We start from the raw sequence: 25,316 nt of genomic DNA, 5'->3' as shown, positions 1-25,316 counted from the left end.
TTACGCCATATCGAGAATAACTGGTACCTAGAGACTGAACTAATTAAATCCTAGTTGGATATTCCTAATTTTACACTCTTTTTCTACTTTATGATTGTAGCCAGATGGGTTGTACGCAGCCTTGTGTCCATTCATATCGAAGAGAGCTTGTATAATCTCCACATTTTCTATGGTCCTCTCCCGAAAGTTTTCTGAACCGACAATCCCAATCAGGTCTGATCTGACCCACTGCCCTTGTTGCTTCAAGTGAGCTTGAGCAGTTTCCTTCCTCTAGCCTCCTTGGTAGGTTCCCTTCGTTTTTCCCATCTGGAGTCTGCTAACCCGACCTAAGACCAGATTTCTTTGCTTGGCTCCTACGCTTGCTCACTACCCTAACAGGTCACGAGCGCGGGACTGAAATTCTTCTTCTTCCCTGACCCTTACTTATTCTTCTTCTGCTGAAACTTAGAATCTCCCTTCCCTTATCGCGTAGGCAGGATACAAGACAGGGTATACTCTGGATTATAGGGTTCTCCCACAGCGCTGGATACAAGAACCTTACTTACTCAAAACTGTCTTCAACTTCAAGGCCGAGCCGAAACTTACTTAAAAGATTCTGCTGATTCTGATCCTGCTTTCCCATACTTCCTAAAAAGAGCTCGGGCACCTTTTTCTGAGTCTTCCCTTACGCTCTATCACCTTATTCTATCCCTGGGGAATCATTCTTCTTCTTCTTTCGAACCTGATTCCCCCCTGGTGACTGTGACTTACTAGCTTACGGGTTAGCTCTTTTGCCTTATACAAGGTAGGCCCGACACAAGGGATTGGCGGGTTTAACTTAAGATCCCCTTCCCGCTGACTCTAATTCCTTCTTTCCTTCTCTTCTATCACCAACACCCTTTGAAAGTCGCCTTACAATCCTTCCTCTAGCAAAATATCACCTGTGGGTTTGACTCTCTAACTTTCTTCACCAGAGAGTAAGAAACTGAATTAGGCTATCCCCTTGCTTTATGCCTATCCTGATGTCCTTTACCCTACTGATGTAAAGTAAAAGCTTTAAAAAGAATTTGCTTAATCTGGAAATATTCCTGCTTCTCCCCTAGAGTATTTTGACCTTTAAACTACCCAATCAACGGCAACTGTCCACTCTAGATAACTGAGAGCTTAATGGAACTACATCGGTTTACCCCCTTCCCTCAGGACTGCAACTGGAAGAGAAGAACTGGATAAGCTTACCCTGAGGCAGGCCTTAGCGATCTGTATGGTATTCCCTAGCAAGCCTTTCAGTACTCTGGCACGTCTTGGCTTGGTGGGATTGGGTATCGATACACATTGGTTCGAATCCAATAGTAGGTAAACCCGGCCGAAACCCCTGCTTTTGCCAGCATGACAGCAAGCACGGACTGGCAGCAAGGAGTCAACTGAATGACCAAAGCATCGGTTGACCTGCCAGGGATAGATAACAAAAGAACTCTCCATGGTGTGTTCATCATATTAGCAAATAAACGTATTTTTCCTTTTAATTTTAAATAGGGTCGACCTCAAACAAAGATCTTTTTCCAAAGGCAATCTGCTCTTCTACGGGGGAAGGGGAAGAAGCGATGGTGGACCTATTTCCTTACTTGCCCCAAGACAATTTACGAATTCGTAGCGTATTCTGTCTTTAACTAGTACCTCCTACTGACTGTACTGGCCTACTCAGTAGTGGACATTAGAGCTGGAACAGTAAGAGGAAATTCAATAGCAGTTCTTGCATAAACCACATTAGCTACAGGAAGAGGAAATAAAAAAGCACCACTTCTCTTATCCTTATCTTAGCAACGCCAAAGACCTTACCAAATCTTAATCTTACGCGGTCGCCCACTCTATTAAAAATTAGTCAGGAAAAGGAAGAAAGTCTCTTTCTGATCTTGAAGAGAATAGAATAGCCGTAGTCGTAGTCAAGTACCCTTGCAGGGGAATCCACTTGAGAATCCCGGGTTGAATGAATAAGTAAGCGCAGCTATTAGACTTCTTTGTGGTATGGTATGGCAGCAAAGGAAGAAGCTGCTCACAAGGAGGCAGTTATAGCCGGATAAGCTTAACAATGCTTTTTTCTCTCAGTGCTCGAGAAACTTGACTTTAGAGAGGCGAGAAGGAGAGGAATTGATAAGTGGATAATATAGAGTTCCAATCATAAGTAGAGCTAGTACTGCCTGGCTGGCTTCTAGACCAGTAGACTTGTACGGTTCTTTGTCTTTTCCAAAAGCAAATACCGGACTATCTGTGATTGAGACTGGCTATTGAATCAGCTGCTACCGTTGTCGTATCCCCTTTTCTCTTCCCCGGTCTTGGTCAACGGGCAAGCCACTCAGTTCTTTAAACCGTCCAGAGCACTTAGACAAGGGGATCCCCTTTCGCCCTCTCTGTTCATTCTCTGTACTGAGGCCCTTTCTCGACAACTGGAAGCGGAAACTGAGGTGGCTAAGGTCTTGGGAATCAAAGCGGATTCCAGAATCGAAACCTTCCTCAAGCAATTGCCTCTTTATCTTTCTTTCCCCACGCCTTCTGCCTTTGCTCTTCTTGTCTCTCAAAAAGGGGAGTCCACTTCCCGATTCGACCAATTCCTCTAAGTTGGATCAGGCGCTGCAGACCTTTCAGACTCGAATCCAAAGTCAGCTGGATGCCTACCTTCCTAGACTTCGAACCCCTGTCTTCTTTTTCAAGAATAGCTTCAATGGCCAGTTTCTTTACTGAAACCCTCGATTTGCACCCGGGCATCCGGGGATTTCAAAGCTCAAAACCCGCCCAGGAACAACCTCATCCCAATAGATCTTAGGAACCTTCATCCCTATCATGATGAAAGGAGTAGATGCCTGTGCTTTCGTTCTGCCACTCTTTATAGCTATTTTAGTAGCCGGTTTGAAACCTCATCAAGAAATTTTTATTCAGCCTCATACCTTAATGGCACTTGTAGCTCTCTAAGGCAGGCAGCTTGCCCTTCCCTCCATTCCAAAGTAATGGGAAAGAGTCCAGCCTTTCCTTTCTAATCGCGAGTTTCCTGTATGGTTCTAAAAGCTAGGACAGCTACTAAGATAGCTAGGTTTAGGATGTTTAAGAATTCCTCTATTAGCTAGTAGGAAGCTATGCAGCTGATAAGATGAGATAAGACTGTGCGCATTAGATAGAAGCCGCAGCTCTTGGTTCTTGGCAGTAGGAAGCTGGAGCTGTCTTCTCTTTGGCAGTCGGATAGCACCCCGGGCAAGTGATTCAATGTATTTCCCGCTCTTAGGTCTTGGTAGCTCGTGGGAATACCTGAGGCATGTAGCTCCTTTCCAGTAGGGTTTAGAACACAACATACTGATTTCGAACGAATTAGATCGAGCTAGTGGCATGTGGCTTTTGGGGTTCCCCCCAGGGAGCAAGCAAGGAGAAGATAGCTGTCTTTGCAGCCTTACTAAACTAAATAGTAGCTTGCGCGTCCCACTAACAGAAAGAGAACTAGACGACTCAAACTCACTAGCTCACTAACGCAATCTCTGAACAGGAATTTTGTAAGAAATCTTATTCGCTCTGCTGAACGAAGGGAACGAGCCTAAGTGGCCAAACGAAAGGAGAGCGGACGGCTAAGCAAACCCTAGTTAGTGCGTAGAGAATGGGTGTGGTCTTGAAGTTGTTGAAAGCAAAATGAAATAGATAAGAGTGGGGCGAGAGGGAAAGAACGTTACTAGAGCAGTTGTGCAGTTCAAGCAGTTTTTCCTGATGTGTCTTGCAAAGGTGCTGGCACTCATGCAGGAGCCTCTACAACAGGTGGCATACAATAACTACAACAAGTGGCAAACTTCTATAACTGGCTGCATTTTGTAAGCAGATGTCAATGTTTGTAAGCCTATTTAAGGGCAACCTCAGGCCATACAGTCAGGCATGAGACCTTGGGCAAGTGTACTTGTAATTGCTAAGTATACGTACAGCAATTCAATTTTGGCTTCCGCCCTTTTTTCCCATCTCTTGCATTCAATCCTCTGATCATCGCTCGCACCCTTGCAACCTCCTCTGCTAATTCGAAAAAATACCCGGACACGCCCGAGCCAAACCAAAGAAAAAGCCAATGAGGCGACTAATTCCATGATTGCCCAAATCCAAACTCAAGGAGGGGAACTGTCTTCAAGTGGCAGGCAGCAGGGGAACTCATGAATACAGAAATCGCTGTGAAAGAGATCCCCCCAGAGATTGGCTTTGAAGTGAAAGCCTGGGCGAGAGATTGGCATCCAGAGATTTATTTGACTTCTAAAGGAGAGAAAGTTGACAAAGAGAAGGAAAAGAAAAAGACGGATTCCAGGCTGCAAGGAAAGAGTGACTGACTAATGCTTCTATTCTCTTCCTTGGGAAAGGTTGGCATTTGAGTTTACTTACTGACTTCCGGGAAGAAAGAGAACAAGCCTGAGCTGCCTTATAGTGGTGCCTTGCACGCAGGAAGACTGAACTAATCAAGGGTTCAATGGTTTTGAGTGCTGAGTCTGAGACTCCATTCAGTTTTAACATGCTGACGTCTCTGGCCAAGATCCAGAATCCTTGCACTCTTAAAGACCTAACTATGGCTCTTCTCTTGAAGATGTCGCGTGGTCAAGTGACTTTTCAAAATCAAAAGCCAGGCTGAAGCAACCTAAGAATTTTTTGTGGATAGAAGACAAAGAGACTTATCAAGATTCCAACTCTCTTCTCGTCAGTAATGACTCAGAAACCGATGAAGATGAAACTACCAGTAAGAGAAGAGCTCCGGTTCGCACCCCTTTGCCTCCAATATCTGGAGATGTGGAAAGAAGAGCCAAAGACAGAAGATTCGACCAAGCCTGTGTTGTGCTTCGCCTAGGGAAGGCAGGTAGGGTGTAAATCAGGGGCTTAAGTAAACTCCACGCAAGAGCCTGCTTCCCATTCATTCAAACTCAAAGCCCTATTCCGATATATCCACGCCATAGGTTATAACCTATGGGAGAAAGAAAATATTCCTTCGCCCTAATTTCATCCCTTGGACTATCACTGAAAAAAGCGCTCCTATCAAAGACCTAGAAAAGATCTATCCCTAACTTTCTATAGGGTATGGAAGTGGAATTGAAACCGGCCAAGGAGGTGCCTCCGGCTTGCTCACAGGCTCTCGCTCTAACCGCTAGTAAACACTTTTTTTATAGTACTCCCTTATCCTTAACAAAGCCATTAACAACAAAAAAGATTTATTGCCTTCCTTACCTGAGTAACTGGAATGAAGATCTCCTTCGTTTGATAGAGAAGGCATAAAGACTAGATGCGCTTACCACTCAAACGTCAATTGGATGATTGGGAACTGCTACTCTCGAACTAGCTGCGCTTACTGATGGCTGGAACTTAAAATGTATTCAATATGCCACTCGTACAGCTGAAAAGGCTTAAGAATGGCTCGTCGCAGGGAACTACTTCAAGACTGGATAATTCTTAGTAAAGTCCACCTTCCACTAGATCTCAGACTGCCCGGAATAAAATAGGATGAAAGAAAGTAGGATTAAAAATCCTACCCGGAAACTAACACTGGATGTAAAGAAACTAACCTTAAACCTATTCTATATACATCCCTTCTACTTTACTTTCTTAGTTATAATGTTGATAAAAAAACTTTGGTCGTACACCTGATTTTGATAGTGAATAACCCAAGCATTTGCACACTGGCACGAAGTATTGGCCTTGAGCACTCTTCACTCAACTAAGCCTTTCCCTTTTTAAGGTGGTATGGGTAGGATTTTTGGACTTGGCCAACTCAGAATAGGTCAAATGGCTGGTATCTTTACCACGAGGGAGAATTTTTCGTATCAATAAGGGGGGATTGGGGAGAGGGAAACACCATAGATAAGAGCAGATGTCCAACCATTTTCGATAACTAGTGGAATGGTTTCCAACTATAGATCTTCTTGTATTGCCCATTCCAAAAGCAAGGGATGCGAAAGACGGGAATGAAGGGGACACCCCGTCGGGGGTAATAAAAAGCACTGTTGGGGTTCCGGTCAAGCGAGCATACAATACCTAACTTCCTGTTCAAGCCCACTTCATTGACTGATGATAGTTTATCTTCCGAACCGGTTAAAGACCTAGCCACGAGACAAACTCCGATTCCGGGCAGTCGTGAAAGATCAATTCCCAGATGCTCATTCTACGTTACACTTGACTTTTCTTTCTGGCAACCTGCTCGTGCCCCATACGATGTGTCCCAAAAACGGAATCTCTGTCTGAGCGAAGCTGCATTTTTTCCTGCTTCAAATACAATTCATGCTCACGGCACGGAGCTTAGCCAGGACTAATCTTAAAATTTCTTTCCGCATGCTCTGATCTCCGGCCATGTAATCCTCCTGGTGAGCGGGGCCCTGCCTTGTCCACTGAGGCCCCTACGTTTGCTGTCTTTCTATACGAAGAAGGACCTGTCTATTTATTGACGATTCAACTCTGATTAGGATGAAAGTAGGCTCGATGAGCAGACCCATTAGTGAAGGTTCCAGCGGAAAGGAGAGCCGCCCCCCGCCTTTTTCTCAGCCCATGCAGCGACCTCTATCCCCTTTCCTCCCATGACAAGATCTTAGCATTGCCGAAGTCCTATTCAGAGGGCTCACCCCAAAAGAAAGAGATCGGCATCCTTCTTTAATAGAATAGCTTAGTTCCAAGGCTTGTTGAAGGAAGAAGCGCCATGAAATTCAATTCAATAGAGTCCCGGCAAAGGCCGAGAAGAGTGATCAGGAGCACGTCTGGTGGGATCCTATATAAATTAAGTAGTTGATCCCGCCTGCTTTTAGCTTATCTTACTTTATCGTTTGGGGGAGTCTTCTCGAAAGGTAGTTCCACAAGCCCTTTCTCTTTCCGCTTCTTTCTCGGTGAAAGAAAGCGACTTCTGTGGAAGGAATAGGAGCTGAACTACTAAGATCAAATGGAGACCTATCCGCTCTTGGTGGTATGGCATCAGTAGCCAAGGAAGAAGGACTGGGCTAAACTTCCTCACCTGGGATGAAAGAGTCTGGTTGGCCTGGAAGAGAAGGTTGTCTGGCTTACTCTAAGCTAGTAGAGTGTCGTTTTTTCGTTAGAATAGTAAGAGAACATCCAATCCGAATAAGAGCAGAGGTGGATGACGGCATTCTTTCACGAGAAAGTAAGCTCTATTATACATAGAAAAACAAAACCCACGAGTTGGATAGAAATTCTCCACCGATGGAATAATAACTTATTAAATCAGATCCTAGCTACAGCCCTTATATCGGCTAAAGGCTTGCAAATTAACTTGCCTGAATAGCTTTCCCGAGCCCGAGAAGAGAAGCACTTAGTAAAGACTCCAACTTGATAATGGTGTCAAGGGACGGACTAAACTGTATCGTAAGAAAGAGGGACAGAGTCACCTTATAGTAATGGTTCGATCACCAGGGACTGAACCTAATGATCTGTGGCCCTAGAGCCTGAGCCTGCTTGCCCACTAGTATAGGTCTAGTCTATAATCCCAGGGAGAAACCTTTTTACACTCAAGTAATCCAACCTGTTTGACTTTTCCTTATTCGGTGTTAACAAACTAATTATCTTGGCGCCTAAAGTAGGTGCCTACCTAAGACTCTAACTAAGCTGCTTTTTCTTTACCGATCCGAGAAGGCTCAGAGGACAGAGGCATATGCCAATGTAATTTAAAGAGAAAAGTAGGGTTGATGGAAAGGTATGTATCAGATTTCCGGCTCATCCCTTTCCTTTGGTTAAGGGTATGGTTTGGAAATCTCTTTCAGAGCCTTCTGTTCCGCAGGTAAGAAGAAACTATGTGGTCCATCAGCAGTTTACTCATTTCAACATGAGTTGTTGGTTTATCGCGTTATGGAGGAAATGATGGTGCCGCTTATGAGATGATTGGCTCATCTTTAATGTTTTCGCCTAGGATCATGTATCCTGGTGAGTCTTTCACCTCTAAAGAAAAGGTATGAGGCTAACCTTTCCCTTTCCGATTATGATCGGTGGATTCGTAATTTCGTTGCGTAAGTGAGGATGCCAGTCATCATAGTCTGAACTTTCAATCTTTCGTAGGCTCATCTCGTCGATTGGCATTCCGATCCTGGTCATTCATAGATAGTCGGCACTTTTAGTCATAGGCTATCGCCCATTCCTGATAGCCGCTGCTCTGCCCGTTTCCTATTCCATTAAAGAATGAATGGGAATTGATCTGACAACGGCTGGGCAAAATCCATCTCTATTTTCGCGAAACTTGCTTGCTTTCTTGCTTTCATGAAGCCGACCTTAACAGACATCTCTTCCATTTTCGTAGATGGAAGATCCGGTGAATCAATTAAATTAGATGCCGCTTACCTAGATGCGGTGCTTGTCCCTCGAAGCGAAGGTCAAGACCAAGACATTTTTTATTCTGAATCTGACCGCACTTCCCTCAGGTCGAACGGCTATCGATCCTGGCCAGATGAGAAAAGGGTTGAACTCATGCTTGCCTTAACTTAACCTAATCTACTTGGATCCCGGATTCCATTCCATTAAGGCATTCATTCCCTTCATGTATAAGGAAGAGTTCAACAGAAGTCATCTCTCTGACACTGGCTGTTCTTTCTACCTAAACTTGCTTTTTGGCTTATTTCATCAAAGATAGGTGTGAGCTAAAGACTTTTCTCGCTAAACCCGTCTCTGATCTTCTCTACTGTTTTGGCTGCTTTCTTTCATATGGGTGTAAGGTTCCTAATGTTCTAACTCTGAAAGTAGAGTCGTTATCTCTTCCTGACCCTTCGGCTAAGCCGCTTTGTCTGTTCATTGGATTGATGTCTGATAGCTTTTCCCTCTCCCCAACCGCCCCGCTACGCTAGTTCTACTGTGCTGTGCTTTCCTTCCTTGGCCTAAGAAAGAAGGCTAGTCACTTCCCTTATTCATAGGGTCCTTTTCTATCGAGTAGTCACTCTTGGCCTCTTTCTGTCCTGACTCGGAAATGAACCCGATGGTCAATTTTTCCCTGGCTTGAGAGGTTTCAGGTTAAGCAGGGGATCAAGACTCTAATGCTTTCATTCCTCCAGCTTCAGATAGGTGAATCAATGGGCTCATTTCCTTTCTTTCTCTCGTCAACTGGGGAAAGCGGCTCCGTTCCTCTTTGCTTTGATTCGATAGTTTGGAACTCTTTGTCTATTGGTTATGCCTAGGGCAAGACCCTTAGGAGACCATGAGGACAAGTCCCTGTATTCTCTTTTTCTCTTCCTTTTCTTTTTCCTTATAGTGTGGTGCTTTTCCCTCTAAGCTGGAACAAGGGCTTTCAGAGTACATTCCCTCTTGTCGAGTGGGATTCCGCTCCCCTTTCTTCTTTCTTTTCCGTTGTCGGTCCTCTTCCTTACCATCAAGCAAGGGTCAAGCTGATCGTGGGAATTTGATTCATTCAATGACCAAGTTTCTCTAACGAAAAGAGCTTTTGAAACTTCTTTGAATGCCCCATGTAATTTCCAGGATCTCAAGTTCTGAGGCTCTCTAGTAGGGGCTTTCTACTGAGGAAGACCTTTCTGATTATGCAAAATAGCCCCTATCAATACGAAGCTGCGAGGAAGCCTTCTGAAAACTCTGTCTCGGTTGATGCGCCTGCTAATAAGAAAGAAGATTTCCTTTAGACATTCTCTTTTTTTTTATATTTAAAGTCTTATCTCCTCTACCATTGAATGGAATTCGTCTTAAGACAGATTAACTAAATGGTCGTGAAAGATTTGCGTTTATACCTTATATTTTCTTAAAAAAGAAGAAAAAGAGCAGAAAATGATTGCTGTCAGCATCTCTTATTGGATTCTACTTCTTTGCCAGGAGAAAAGTCTTCTTTAGTCATCTGGAAGCTGATTTGAATGAAAAGTCAACATAGGATTAGGTCTCACCTGCGCTAGGGACTTTCATTGAATCAATCTCGGTATGTCAATCGGAAGCTCAAGAAGAGAGAGTATCTTCCTTTCAGTAGCCTCTGGTCTTGCAGTTGGGTTGCCCCGCCCAAAGCCTTCTAATGATTCCGTTAAGGCAAATATCCCATAATAAGATATACGAATAAGACGGATCAGACCGAACTACCAATGCATTTATTCCATCTCCACCGGAATCACCCCTATGCATAGCTCCTTCCCTCTTCTATGAAGTTGAAGTGAAGCAAGCGAGCCTCTCGATTGAGGGAGACCGATCTGAGTCAGTTTATCCAGTATTTTAGGAAATGTTCGGGATATTTTAACGTTTTCCCGGTCTTTTTTAACGTTTTTGCTGTCTTTTTGATATAAATTAGCGCTTTTGTGGGCTACGGGTGGAGGGCTATGAGCTCGTTCACTCAATCCCGGGGAAAACAACTCCCTTAGCCAACGTTGGAAGCTAAACCAAAGTGAAGCTTGTAGGCTCGTATAGAAAGCTATTTTGCAGGTATACCCACAGATCCATGTTCCTGAACAGTCTCGGAGAAGGCCACCAGCACCCGACTTACCAGAATGTCCCGTTGCAGCACCATGCAAGAAAAGGTTCCTCTTGGAAGCACCATCCGTATTGAATTTGAACCAGCCAATGGAAGGTAATTCCCAAGCAATCCACTTGCTTACCTTCATACTTGGCTCAGTTTTCTTCGAATAGAAAGCATAGACAGACATCCATCTTTATTCCTTATTATTACATAGGTCGCGAATTGAAAGCTGAAGTGTGGAAGGAGACCCTGTCATTCAGTGAAAATCTAGTGAGTAAGGTAAGGGGAAGTCCTGTGGCTGAAGTTAAGTAAAAGAAAGAAAGGATGGCTGAGTGGCTTAAGTAAGGCATTGGTTTGCTAAATTGACATACAATATTACATATTCCCTCTTGGTGAGGTAGGCTCTCTCTCTTGATTAAGGGCTGATAGTAGGTTCATTAGGAAATCTTTCTAAAAGACGGATATTTTTCTATCAAGGAGAGATTTATATATTAAATGATTAGAATGATAATTATTCCAGTTACTCACAGCGGTGCTACGATCAGGTCTTGTCTCTCCTCTCGCATCTGTGTCAACTGTCCGTTGCTTGCTTCTGGAGTGCAGGAACTGTTATCAGTAGCGTTTTGAAGGAAAGCTTTACATTGAACCAGAGGAAAGAAGCCTCCTCCGACTCAAGCATTGGATTAGCTTCAGGCATTTCAGGATATTCTCGAGAAGACCAAGTTTAGTAAAGAGAATTTGATTGTAGAACCTGTTTCTGGGTCCCTCCCGTTAGATCGAAAAAATGTATTACAAGCTATGAGAAGGCCCATGGAAAGCGTTTTGATCAATTAATTCCACCAGCACCTTCTCTGCTCTTCAAACAGCCCCTAGGCAAGGTCCTGATTGTGTTCCAATAGGGGAGTAGGGCGGAGTGCTCAACGAGTTCGGATACTCTAGCGGCGAAGTCAGCAGCTAAGGCTAGGTAAGGATCACCAAGATGCGAGACCCTCCCTTTTATAACTCTCTAGTAGCTCAGTTACGAATAAACATCCTCTTATTAATGCTTGCATGAGCGGATAGATCAGATATTGATGTAAGTAGTGAAAGAGGCGCGGGCACCGCCAACAAATAGGCTTGTTTTTGTTTATTTTCCCGCAGAATCCTATGTGAGGAAAATCGAAATCAATCGCTCACGGGATATTCAATGTTCTAGTCGCGGACAGTCTCCGTAGGTTCCGTAAAGCAGTGCAGCGAAGCGGGTAGTTGAGTTCCTACTAAGCGCAGTCAAAGGGGGAAAGTTCTTCTTCTAGGTAGCGGTACGCTTTCTAGTGTAATAAGTAATGAAAGGCAGTCGAAGTGTTCATCGATAGCACTGAAGAAGAAGGAATTGAAGGGGCTGGCCGGAAGAATACGAGGTGGAATTCCTTTTAGAGCATTATGTCCTTCTACGAACGAGGGAACCTATTAATTATATAGCCACCGCTACGAGATCGTCCGGTAAATACATAAAAAAATCACCCACAAATGGTGTCGAAATGGCGATTGAAGCGTCGGAAATAGCCAATGCGCTCATATCTCGAATTGCACCACTACCTTTTCGATAACAAAGCCCTCGACCAAGGGATTAACCCGAAATGAGTGATTCATGTAGCAGGCTGCCCACCTCTTTCGAGTTTCAGGGGTGAATCCTCATATAAAGGATTCCCATCCCCGGGAAAGTCCCCAACAGAAACTGGATCAATCTTTGTTGGCAGTCTTGTAGCGAGGGTAAGAGGTTGCCTACTTTCTATGTCCGGAGACGCTTACTGCACTCCTTCATCTGTCAAGGCAGGCAGGCGGTTATCAGGATGTAGTCAAGGAGGTAGGCTTAGAGCCAGCAATAAAGCTAGCAAAGAAGCTCTACCGCGAGCGAGTAGCTTTTGCCAAAGAAGCGCTAAGAGCTTACTTCTTTCTTGCACAGTCAAAGTTAGGGGAGGATGTCTAATTGGCGACTATTCCTAGTGCTAATCTAATGGTTGAAGGTAAGAAGTGCAATCAGCTAATCGAGCAAGTAATCCACATAGATGCATTCCTGCCTTAGTTATCCCCCGGCATTGGCATTGAAGGCTAAGGAAGAGTGACGGCTAGAGAAGAAGGGAGGAATGGAATCAACATGAAGCCAACTCAATCAGATTCAGGGATGAGTTTTTTAGAACATTCGATGCTTAGTTTCGCGGCTAAGAAAGAGGACCAAGCCACTCTCACGCCATCGGGAGTGGATCGAAAGGAAGCGCTTCAAGCAGCTTGACCGTACCGAGTTTAAGAGCCGAAAGAAGCTTTCAATCGCCAATCGGGGACGGAGTTCCTATCTATTCATAATAGGACCGAAAAAGCACATCATCAAAGGCCAATGGCCCTGAACAGATGGGTTGAATCCATGCAACAGGAATCTCTCTGGGAATCCCAGCCCATAGAAAGGGCTAACCCCCTTGTTAGCCTATGAATACGAGAATCTTAGTTATGTTCAAACACTCTTTCGGGCGAGTGAGTCACGTGCGTTCAAGTCAAAGCAAAAGAAGAAAAAGTAACTCGACCTTAGGCAGAGGTTTTCAAACCATTCCATTGGGAGTCCCATCATTCAGACGGACAAGACAGATGCCGAGGCAAGAAGCCCCGCAAACGCAATTCAAGAGGGAAGTGCGCCTTCCACCTTATTCGAGTTTCAGATCTTGATGTTACCGCCAGTGCCACGAGAGTTGAGTTGAGAAAGGCAATGAAGCGGAAAGGGACCGAACGTGTCCTATTGAGAAATGAAAGAATATGAGCTCAAACCCGCACTAGAACGACAAGGAGAAGTCGGAGCTCCCTAAACCCAAACTCGGTCGGTAGGTATAAGATGAGCTGGTAGACTGAAAATCTTACCCGACATCAGCTATTTTCAGATTTGTTTGTTAAACTCTTGAGGGAAGGTCTGATGCAACGAGTGAACCAGATCGACCTGAGAGGGAGTCCCAGGAAAGGGTAGACGAAAGAAGGTCTCCGATACGGGGATGGAGTGTGAAGACATCGGTTGAAGCGCTTAGTTTCCAGACTCAGTTAGTTAAAATAATCTGGGACTAAGATAAGAAGATCAGTTTCTCTTAATCATATCACGGGGCGCATTCGTCTCGTCTATCGGTCCTTAGTCTTAGATAAATTGGTGGTAGCCACTACGTCAAGAGCAAATAGAATCGAAAGAGAAGATTTTCCTCGATGAGTTGAAGGTTTGTGACTCCTTCGCTTCGACCGTACCTTCTTTCTTTAGTAGCGAGTATAACTTTACAGATATCATTGATTTTAACCATGACCAGCCCTGACTTGACTGGTGGGAGAGAAAGTCTCAGCGCTAACTCACTAGACGGACAATCGACCCTAGGGAGAGACCCGATTCCGCCTGGGAACATCACTTCCTATATCCTATAGTGGCAGGTAATTATGGGTTCTGCCGCACCTGATTCCCCAGAAACGAGAAAGCATCACATCAATGAAGGAATGCAAGTGTAGTTTTCACCAGATCTAATGTCTGATTTCGACCTTGATCTATTTGAAACGAACTGCCCTACGTTCAATAAAAAGAAAGACTGTCCGGCTGTAGCCATGCCGAATGGAGAAGGAGGGGCAAGGGCAGACCGCTGCTGGTAGCCGTAATTGGGTGGCGCGCTATAGATCGGATCCTAAGTAGCTATAGGATGAACCCTGGAAGACGGCCCTACCGGAGGAAGCGGGTAGGGTGAATCTCCGTAACGATTCTAACGACCTAGCTAACCGTTGATTCAATGTCCTCAACATCGGGGCACCGGTTTTTTTTTCTTGTTCTTCTTTTTCGGTCTTGATTACCTTTTCAATGCGTTCGCTCATTTGTTCTTTAGGTATTTCCTTTGGGATCCCCTTTGAAGTTTCCTCAACCTGCTCCTAAGGAAACTGCCCCCAGAATGGGTCTTCTCCTGTTACCATCTGAATGGCATTGCTTTGTTCTGTTGGGGGAGGGTCCGCCAAAACTGACTTAGAGAGAGTGATGTTCCCTTCCTTAAACTTTTTTTCCATCCAAGAAGATGAAGCAATCTTCTATTCTAATATCATACTAAGTTCCGGTTGGTATGGCCCAATACCTTCATTCTCTTTCGTCTTTCGTCTCTCGAAATGACATAGATAAATGAGAGTGGATCGAGGGAATGGAATCTAGACTATAGATTGCACGAGCCTATCAATTCAATCTATCCCTTTCTTCCGTCTTTCTCCCTTGCCTAAACTTAAGGTGACCGTCATATCTGTGATCAGGCCTTAGGACACGGATTCCTCTTTTCTTTTCATTCTCTTTCAATACTGAGCTCGCCTATCATTCTAATACCACTGAAACAATCAGATTCTACCAAACAAAAAGATGGAAGAGAAAGATTTTGACAGAGAGGAAGCAGGATTTGAAGAAGACTTGGCAATGGGGCTGTGGTTGGTTCGATTCTCATTGATGGCACCGCAGGGGAGGTGTTAATTTCATACGTATGCTGTATGCAATTCGATGCATTTTCCAATCAGAGAAAAAAAATAGAAAGTTGTGGCCTGGTCCTTAGACATTTTCTTACGTATGCAGTCATCGAGTACTCTAAGCCGTTGACAGAGAATATTTTTGATCTCAGTCCACCTGTGGCACATAAATGCTAAAGTAGATTAGTCGGTTTCCGGCTGGCTTACGTCCTAGCCGTAGGGCTTCGACTCTCCCATGATCTGAGACAGCCTCTTCTTCGTAATCAAGCCAGGGCAAGGGATATCTATTCTTAGAGGAAGCGATCTTTAGAGGCATGCACCGGCTCCGGAATTGCGTCCGGTGCCTTTCCCCTTTTTATTTTATCGATAGGGGGCTTGAGGGACTCTGAAAATAAAGGTCAGGCAATCGCTTAGATTGTGTTGGCTTCAATTCAATAAGCAAGGCCTCGCTATGAGAACTGACGAGCGTTTAGCCTAGCCCTATCCAAAGATTTTTTTTAATATTACAAGTGCTGCCTTTCCTGCTCTCATTCCCGCTTTCTACTAAGGAAAGAGACAACAACTCGAAAGGCGAATGCCTATGCCTATTAGATTAGGTAGGGCACCAGCCTTTATTCCGCAAAAGCAAAAGAGTAAGACAATGCAGTCCAGACCAGGAGGCAAGTCGAAGTTCAGTTCCGAGCCTTAGGTCAATCCCTTCTTGAGCAACCGATTCAATACCAGCTTATTCGAGAACAGCTTCTTCTATAGATGATAAAACAGCCAAAGACCCTATCTATTGGGCTGGGCATTCTCTGCCTATTCCTATTGATTCACCCTCCTCGGACAGTAAGGCAGTTCAGCTTGCATTCGAAGCCATTTATTCTGTTGGAGGGCAGGAGAGAGAATTGCTTTTGTTGAAGAAGCTTAAATAAAATAAGCTCTTGCTCACGAATCCCTTTCAGGTGCAGATGAATATGCTGTTTAGCTTGGGACTAGGGCTTGTGATCCTTCTCTTAACGGTAGAACAAAAATAACAAAGGAGCTCTCCTAAGCAAGCTGCGGAGTCGTAGACCATTGCTTTAAAGACGGGATGGGATCTTTCCTTCTGATCCTAAGCTGTGAACTCATGGTCAAATGGCTTCCGAGGCCCTTCTCTATGGTAGTATGGTCTTCTCCTAGGCTTTCTCTTGGTGGAGGAAGGGCTACTAGAAGCCTAGAAGGAAAAGTGGGGAACGAAGTGACTTACGGGATTAAATGTTGCGAGGGAAGGAACCCCGGGGAAAGAGAAAAGAAAGGCTCTCTAGCCGGGATATCAAGATTCACGTGCGAAGGGACGAGCGAAAGGCTTCCTAGTAAGCTAGGGTTCCTGGTATATAGAAAGTAGAGCTAGGCAAGGTCTTCTGTGAGGAGATGAGGATCGAGGCAGTTCAGTTCCCCCAGGGTAGGTGCTTTCTTCGCGAGTATGTCTGTTGATGGCGCTGTGTCCTATCTGCTCAAGGAAAGCTGTCCAACTCAATGTGTTACGCATCAGCGGCATTTGCTACATAATCCGCATCTGTTGTCAGAATTGCTACTATAAAGGAGGAGTTCAAGTCTGCTTAGTATTCTCGGACCCGGGGGTGATTCAATTCACTTCTTCAACTGCTAAGAAGAATAGCTTTTCTTCCGGATTCCTATAATAAGAAAATAAGGCTCAGGACAGCGATGAGGATTAGTGGGCAATTGCCTTATTAAAGGAGGAGATGCGAGGCTAATTCATAGAATTAGATCCATTCCACTTCGAACTCCAAGTCTTAAGCAAACTGGCATCTACCTTGCCTTGCTCTGTAGCCGGAATAGATAGATTCAAGGGGCGAAGGAAAGATAGTTCTTTGAGTGACAGAGATTCCGATTCAACTTCTCCCACGGGGAAATCAAGCCTTTATAGTGAAGCTAGCCTATTAGGTAGGCGCTGAGCTCTATGCTATCTATGGAATAGCGGTCAGTGCTGCTTGATTGACTGCTTGAAAGTTTGAACCGATTCGGAAGAGAAGTAGGCGTAGAGGATATTGGGAAAGATCCCACATCTGGTTAACTGCTTGTTAACTGCTTTAGGAGAGAAACTCCAGGCTAGAGAAAAGATAGGCTATTACTGAAGCTGTGAAAAAGAATTGCTAGCGAAAGTTTTCTTTTCTTAGTTTAGTCACCGATAAAGCCTCACGGCCTGGTGTGGTGGTATGAAAGAAATAGATCAACGTGCCTTAGACGACCTAGAAGGAGGATTGCTTCTCTCACCCGTAGGCGCAAGGAGCGTAGCCCAAGATTCTTTTGAGACGAATGAATGCCGAAGAAAGGAAGGCCGTCGTGAGAGCTTACTCCGCTGTTCGTGGTGGAGTAAGGGCTTAGGAGTAGGGGTAAAGGCATGCCTTAAGACAGCTCGTGACCCAGGGTAGGCGCATTAGACTGAATTAGTGTTTGTTTTGGCATTTGTAGCAGGAGAATAGGAAGAATTGAATGACAAAGCGAGATTTTTATATTTTTTTTTAATATAAAAGCGGACTAGGGGCGGAAGGCGAAAGGGAATTTCTTTAGTTAGGAAGGAAAGCAAGTGACATCTGAAAGTCTGATTCGGATTCTGCTCTCGCTGTTCTCAAAGTAGCGAAGTGACCAGAGGGAGAAGCTCTGATTCCTCTTGTTGAATCGACTCTTCACAACGTATCGTATTACTAAAAAGCACTCAAATACGTTGTATGTAAGGGCGAGAGGGTATCAAAGAGACAATCACTGTTTACTAGCAAGCATTGAAAGCAGATGCCAGAATGACTCTTTGAACTGAACGACGTAATAAAGGAACTGGCTGCCATCAAGACTGAACGAGATGAGGCTCCTCATCTCTAAAGAGTCCACCGGCGCTGGCAAGACGTGCACAAAATCTTGCCACAACCATTGCCCATCTTCATCCACATACTCGGCTACCTTGCGAAGAAAATGAACATCAGAGACTACGGCTGTAGCTTTATTGATTGTTGGTCCCTCATTTTCGACCCTGCTATCTAACCAAAATAGAACTGATTCGCCATTACCAATAACCCATGTTAATCCTCTGAGTAGGTTAGACCAAACGCCACAAATGCCTTTCCATAGTGCCGACGAATCCCTCGTAGCTTTCATCTCAGGAATCGGTTCACTGGATTTCAGATATTTGCTTCGCAGCACCGAAGCCTATAAACTATCCTGATTATTCATCAAAGCCCAACCAAGAGGAAAGCGTCATTCATCGCTGGCATTCACCTGTCAACTACTATTCCCTGTCTTCGTCACCTCCCTCCCGGCCCGAAAACGAAAATCTATCCTTTTTTTTTTCTTCCAGTCCTTCCAGCTTCACTTCAGGAGAAGTCCCGAAACTGAACTAGTCAATTGATAGGATCATTGCTACCCCTTTCTTATAGGCTTTTCATCGAGATCGGATAGCGCGTAAGAGGGCATTTTATGAATGAGAAGATTCTCTTTCTCCCCTATTACTGTTACTGATAGGCGACCTGCCTCTTCCTTGCCCGCCTATCGTATAAACTGTAAAGTCAATCTGTTGAAGATTTTCTCTGTCTCAAGGGGCTGTGTTTATGTTTATAAAGATTTAGAAACAACTCTTTGAGTCGAGATCTATCTCCGCTTGATCGTTGACTGACTTCTCTTCATCACGAGACTGATCAGATCTGCTACCCCCGCTGCTCTAACTGCTGCTTTCATTAGTGACTTCATCATCCCAGACTCTGCACTTTGACCGGGGAATACTTTAAAAAAGAAACACAGCTTCTGCCCAAACGAGGTAAGGTACATTCATCCGCTGGCGCACCTCTCCTAACCATCTTTCTAGCTTTTGGTCAATGATCACCCCTTCTGTGTACCACTAGTGCCTGGATTACAGGTAATTTTGGTCGCTGATCCAGCAATGGCTCTAAACTATCTTGCCCTTCTTTATTTAAGAAATTCTTTCAATTCAAAGAGGGCATTCGAGAACAGTAACATCGGTAATCAAGTCAAAAAGTCGACGCAGGATCGGTAAAGCAGTCCCAGAACCTATGATTGCAAACGAAGACTTCCTTCTTATGTCCATTGGCTTTACAAAGGGAAAGAAAGGTAAACTAGGTCCTGCTCTAGATGCTTCGGATTCTGTATAGTAGATGCGAAGAATAGAACTAGTTGAAGTGCGTAGCGCTTTTAATAACACTTCAATCCGGAATTTCACTTTCCCTAAAAGTCTGCTGCTAGCTCCGCCACTGGGGCGACTTAAACGACTGCCATAGGTCTCTCTATCCGGGTCCTCACCTTCCGCCGGAACTCCTGCGGGCTAGAGAGGTAGAACTACTGAAGCTGCTCCCTCTGCTTCTGGAACTGTATGTAAAAGGGTTGGGGGCAATCACTTTTTAGATCATGGCTTGTAATCCCGTGATCTACGACCACCCTTGACAACCGAGCTTGCCTAAGGACGGCGTAGAAGAGAAAAAGTCTAGGATTGAGATCTGAGCAGGAATTTATCCCAGGTGAGTGGCTACGTTTTAGGGTGGTAATTGGTTGCTTGGTCGAGCAGCTGCCCAGAGCGGTTTTCCATAGCATCTGGGGCCGAGGCATCCGCTTTATGGTGCTGGCGGATCGACAACAGGGTATGGGGGTTCCGTATCAATATGTGCAGTGTGGTGCTTTTGGTAAATCTGTTCAACACGCTCTTCGGGATTGCAGGATGGCAAAGCAGGTATGGAAAAGATGTTCTTTTCAGATATCCTTTCCTAGTTGTCCAGAGGTATCTATGCTGGAATGGATTGAGCATATGTTCCAAGTTCTACAGTTGAATGAAAGAGCCTTGGTAGCCATGATCATGTGGCTATTATGGTGTAGAAGGAATTTCTTAGTGCATGAGGGTACAGGTTGGGGTAGTGAGGAGTTGCTTCAGAAGACACATGATTTGGCTAATGAATATTAGCAAGTCATCTCTCACAGCGATGAAACTTGCTACCAGGCAACTGACGAACCTGTTAGATGGAATCCCCCAACAGGTGAATGCATTAAGGTGAATGTAGATGCTGCTGAATTACATAATGTATATGTGGCTGGGTTTGGTCTGATTGCTCGAGATAGTGCAGGTTTTGTATTAGGGGTAAAGTGGATGAGGAGTTTTAGGCAACATGATAGTCCTTCAATGGGCGGTGAGATTTGGAGTTTGATTTGCATTGGAGATGGGATTCCTAGATGTAGGAAAGTGATTCCGCTAATGTGGTAAGAGCTCTGCATAGGAAGGAAGGATCTTTTTTTTTTCTCCGTTTGGCCTTATCTTGTAGGATATTTTGAACCTAACACGCCAGTTCAGGTCATGTTCTTTTAATCATGTGAGACGGGAAGGTAATAGAGCGGCTCATAGTTTAGCTAAGTTTGCTGTAAATGTAGATAATGAATTGGTGTGGGTCGAAGAGTGTCTGTCATGGCTGGAGCCTGCGGTTCTCAACGATGTATGTACTCTTGTCTCATTTTGATTCAAAATAGATGCTACCCCCTATAAAAAAAAAGGAAAGGAGAAGTGTTAGTTGGTCGTTGTTCGTTCCAAAATAGAAAATGGATTCGATACAATTATTTTTACTATTTCTTTAAAAAAGAGTTGTCATATCTCGGTAATGGGGTCTGTTGATTCGGAATCACGCCCTGTAGGATTTGAACCTACGACATCGGGTTTTGGAGACCCACGTTCTACCGAACTGAACTAAGAGCGCTTTCTTATCATAAAAAATAAGACTGTAAAAAAGAGGATTCTTTTATTTTATAACCCCAATACATCGTGCACACCTATACTATCATATATCATATAGTTTATGAGAAAATGATAGATTATGTATGCAACATTTGTTTCAATCTAAAACTAAACCCTCCTTACTGCTCAAAGGAGAAGTAATAGGTAGGGATGACAGGATTTGAACCCGTGACATTTTGTACCCAAAACAAACGCGCTACCAAGCTGCGCTACATCCCTTTCAATTGGCCTACGATGTTATTGTAGAGAATCCCGGTCTTGTTTTCCACACCCTTATTTCATCTATTGATATACAAAAATTCTCTTTCCATTTCCTCTTTTTGGTCTCATATCATATAACAACCATATAATGAATAATAAATGAATCTTTTTGGCGGGAATTCTCAGGGACCTATTTTGCTGTTTTAAGAAAAGGAAAATCTTATCTATCGAATCATTGTACATTTCAATTTGAATTTTGAATTAGGAATTCCGGGTACAAATATACAAATACAAGTGGTCTTTAACCACACATACATGTTCTTATATATGTATTACCATAATGTATGTAATACGATAAAGAAGGAGGATTTGAAATGCGAGATCTAAAAACATATCTTTCCGTAGCACCGGTACTAAGTACTCTCTGGTTCGGTTCTTTAGCGGGTTTATTGATAGAGATCAATCGTTTCTTCCCGGATGCGTTAACATTCCCTTTTTTTTAATTCTAGTTATTGTCGCGGGACGGGGTGAAAAAGATTAGATCGAGATACAATCAAATATCTGTGACTAATCTCTCGCCCCCCTTTTTTTAGTTTTTTTTTAGAATTATATAAGAATTAGATAAAATAAATAAGGAAGGTAGAACGAAAAAAGTGGATTCAACCTCACGGGTTCAAGCTCCAATTAAATTACTAGTAGAGCGAAAAGAGAAATGTGGCTGGAACAACAGTATCCTACAAGATACTTAAAGAAAATACCGTACTGTGATTCTAAATCGAGTTAGAAATCATTGTATTACTTATTCTTATTATTTACTATTACTATAATCTATATTGATTTACTATATTGATTGCAATTGATTGCAACGAAATCTTTCAGGATTTGGTTTTGAGTTAGCAACTTTTATTTATTTATTTATTTTCATTCCTTTCTTCTTCACTTTTGATCGGAAAATAGAAGAGTTGGGTGAATTAAAAACTCAAAGGGGGTTCATGGCCAAGAGTAAAGATGTCCGAGTAACGATTATTTTGGAATGTACCAGTTGTGTTCGAAACGGCGTTAATAAGGAATCAACGGGCATTTCCAGGTATATTACTCAAAAAAATCGACACAATACGCCTAGTCGATTGGAATTGAAGAAATTCTGTTCCTATTGTTACAAACATACAATTCACGGGGAGATAAAGAAATAAATCGAATCAAGTGCTCGTATGTCAACCCTTCCAGAAAATATGAGAAAATAGGACATTAGGTATTTAGGTATATAATCTATTAAGTAACTAATTAGTTAGATATAGAACGCATATTTTATTTATATATTATTCTATATTATGATATTCTTAATATTATTACATCTATTTATTAAACCATTTCTATATATTGAAATAAGAAATAAAGAAAGAATGGAGAAATCCAAGCTCAACAATCCAAGCGATCTTTTCGTAGGCGTTTGCCCCCGGGGAATCGAATTGATTATAGAAAGATGAGTTTAATTAGTCGATTTATTAGTGAACAAGGAAAAATCTTATCTAGGCGAGTAAATAGATTGACTTTAAAACAACAACGATTAATTACTATTGCTATAAAACAAGCTCGTATTTTATCTTCGTTACCCTTTCAACATAATGAGAAAGAATTTGAAAGAAGGGAGTCGACCGCTAGAACTACTGTTCTTAGAACCAGAAAGAAATAGGCTTACCCTTCAACGACAACAGCTAAATCGATGGTAGTTTGGATCTTTGCTAAAGCAAGCATTTACCTTGCGCCTGGTCCTTATTGAGGATGGGACTTGGGATCCTAAATCAATTTCCCCTTCACCGGGTCTTCCTGATTCAAGATTGGCAGAGGAGAGAGAAAAAAAAAGGGTAAGGAAGGACTTACAATCCCAGGAGCGAAGAGTGAAAACATTACGAGAGAAACTAGTTCAGTAGACAGGGGCGACCAACTACATCTGCGTTCAATTCAAGAGTCCTAAGTAAAGAGATCTTTCCTAGGGGTAAGTAAAGGATTCCTTCTGGCCTTCTGCTCTGGTAGCTAAGTCACTCTTCTCTTTCAAATAGTAGGAATAGACAAGTCTCACTCTTGCCCAACATAGGAATCCAAATGCAGAGGTTAGCTTGTTTTAGGTCATAAAGGGAATAGGTTTCTATCTCACTTGAAGACAGGGAATTGATATCTCACTTAATGCCCCTACTAATAATCGAACTAAAAAGGCTAATAGGGCTAACAAAGGATGGATGTCTTCCGTGTTTGAGGAAGCGGGATAGAAAGGGCTTCCCTTTAAAGAAGCTTTGTTGAGAGAATAGGAGTGCGCTGCGAACGAGCCCTAAGAAAGAAAAGTCAAACGGTGGTATCTTTCTGTGGCCAATATTCCGGCCGGCTTTCGATCGATGATGGATAGGAGTTTCAAAGTGCCGGTAGAGGTCTAGGCCTTTAACCACTGTTGTTGAGCCCTGTTGGTGTATTGGGAATCGTACTTTCCGCGTTTATACGCGTCAGCATATCAATTTGATAAAGGGCGTGAACACTCCACTCAAGTATATGGAAGTGGGATATCGCGACGAGATGCATTGTAGCATTTTGAAGTAAAGGCAAAGCGAATCCGAGAATTTGGCGACACGAGATCATGGAAACTCATTAGGCGGGTAGTTCGATATGGCCACGGTGCCTAGCCTTTAGCTTCTTTCTTTGTCAGTGCAGTGCCATATCAGGAAGGGAATAATCCCAGTCAATCAGCAGCTTATTCGATTCCTATTCTTTATATGTCATGTCACTTCCTCGTCCATTAACAAGGCAAGAGCAAGACAGTCATAAAGGCAAGTCTGATCTTAGATTCTCGGACATAGCATCGTATATAAGAGAAAGGCTGCTCTTATAAGAGCTAGTTTCCCACAAGCTAAGCAAGGAGAGCAGCAATCGTCTTCATGCCATCTTCATTCAGTTGAATGCCGCAGATCGTCTTCTGGGATTACTACTAAGAGTCTTCCTTCAAAGAGCCTTTATCCCGCTAAGCATCCGATGTGAACGAATCAAACAATTCCTCTTCTCAACAGCAGTCGTTAGGTCTCCCACCAATAGTTCAGTCGGGAGAGAGCGGCGTAGAGGAGAGATCTTTACTATTGGAATATCAATAAGATTCCGATTTGGCGTATGACTATTACTGTTACTGTATTGCTAAGAGTTGCCGGCGAAGGGGAGAGTGATTTAACTTTGAATGAGCTCCAGACCTAGCTTTGTTTTACCATTATCAAATGATCGATGCCCTGCTCAGCAGGGTCCTCTCCGTACGATGAGATGCGGCTGTCACGTCAATATCACACACAGGCTTTTAGTAAAGCAATGCACCTGGCTCATACAGATAACGAATAGAAAGACTTAAGCAGAATCTCACTTACGGCTATGGCACGGCACGAAAACAAGTCGATAGGCAAGAGCTCGCTTCCCTTTCTTTCCCTAGCTATCCGAGTCAGGCAAGTCAAAGCAGATATTCCCCATTCCTTTCAACACTCTCTTATTTATCAGGCCTGGCTTTCTATGGTTGAGTTTTCACAGGCGGAGGATACGAATACTTTTTCATCTTTTTCCCTGATTAGACCGAACCTTATTTTCTTTTTCAGACTGCCTACATACCCCCGGCTAGTAAAGAGTCGCCCCTTTAAGGGGGTATGGATCCCTCGTCTGGGGGAAATGTCTGGATACTCGCTGCAACAGAGCTCTACACGAAATGGGTGGAAGCGGTACCACTGAAGAAAGCCACTGCCTCGTCTGTTGCAAACTTCATCAAGGAAAATGAAATTTCTCATTTTTGCTTTCTTAAAGTTATATTGTCTGACAATGGAACACCTTTTGGGAATAAACAAGTTAAAGAACTGCGCAGATGATATCTGATCACCCATCACAAATCCTCCCCGTACTACCCTAAGGGTAATGGGCAAGTCCAGGCTACGAATAAGACTCTGATTTTGATCTTCAGTAGAACCTTTCAAGACCATCCGGGCCGAGGAGCTAGCCTTTGCCTTATGGGCCTATAGAACTTCTAAAAGAGGATCCAACCAGTTTTCTCCCTACAGCTTGGTTGATGGGGAGGAAGCATTCTTGCCCGATGAGATAGCTGAACCATCAAAACAAAGTAGAACTCCTTCATCTGTCCCTCTTTTTCTTTTCTCTTCTTTGTCTCGCACTCTATTAGAGTTGGCTTATTTATTGTAGGCAGAGTCGATCGAAGTGGCTCCTGCGAGCCCGTAGCCCGTACAGGGAGAATGAGGGCTCTGTAAACCAGACCGATTGGACAGCTTTCAAAAGCTAGAAAATAGACAGCGGCTAGAATCGCTCGCGCCAGAGATAAATAAGAGGTGGACCAGCTCGAGGGCCAACTATGTATCAAAATGGAAGTGGTCCAAGATTCATTACAAGCAGGGCCTAGCCGGGTGCCGAAAGAGCAACTGCACCACAAGGAAAGGAAGCAATCTACACCGG

At 43.7% G+C, this 25,316-nt stretch overlaps 2 protein-coding genes and 1 non-coding gene across 3 annotated transcripts; 2 read left to right on the top strand and 1 right to left on the bottom strand.

Moving 5' to 3' along the window:
• Positions 1 to 19,505: 19,505 nt before the first annotated feature.
• LOC149510539 (uncharacterized) lies at positions 19,506 to 20,367 on the top strand. The gene is made up of 3 exons (XM_089757555.1): positions 19,506 to 19,592; positions 19,821 to 20,113; positions 20,205 to 20,367. The coding sequence occupies exons 1-3, from the start codon at positions 19,506 to 19,508 to the stop codon at positions 20,365 to 20,367; spliced, it is 543 nt and encodes a 180-aa protein (XP_089613681.1).
• Positions 20,368 to 20,784: 417 nt separating this feature from the next.
• Positions 20,785 to 20,858, bottom strand: TRNAP-UGG (transfer RNA proline (anticodon UGG)). Its single transcript has one exon. It is a non-coding gene; the product is annotated as a tRNA-Pro (tRNA).
• A 3,647-nt stretch (positions 20,859 to 24,505) lies between these two features.
• Positions 24,506 to 25,049, top strand: LOC149510537 (uncharacterized). Its single transcript, XM_089757554.1, has 2 exons — positions 24,506 to 24,713; positions 24,814 to 25,049. The coding sequence occupies exons 1-2, from the start codon at positions 24,506 to 24,508 to the stop codon at positions 25,047 to 25,049; spliced, it is 444 nt and encodes a 147-aa protein (XP_089613680.1).
• The last annotated feature ends 267 nt before the right edge of the window (positions 25,050 to 25,316 follow it).

Source organism: Durio zibethinus, unplaced genomic scaffold (genome assembly GCF_047325235.1).
Source record: "Durio zibethinus cultivar Kanyao isolate XHJ-2024 unplaced genomic scaffold, ASM4732523v1 HiC_scaffold_30, whole genome shotgun sequence".
NCBI lineage: Eukaryota > Viridiplantae > Streptophyta > Magnoliopsida > Malvales > Malvaceae > Durio > Durio zibethinus.
Note: the sequence above shows the minus strand (reverse complement) of the source record. Positions and strands in the feature narration are given on the sequence as shown.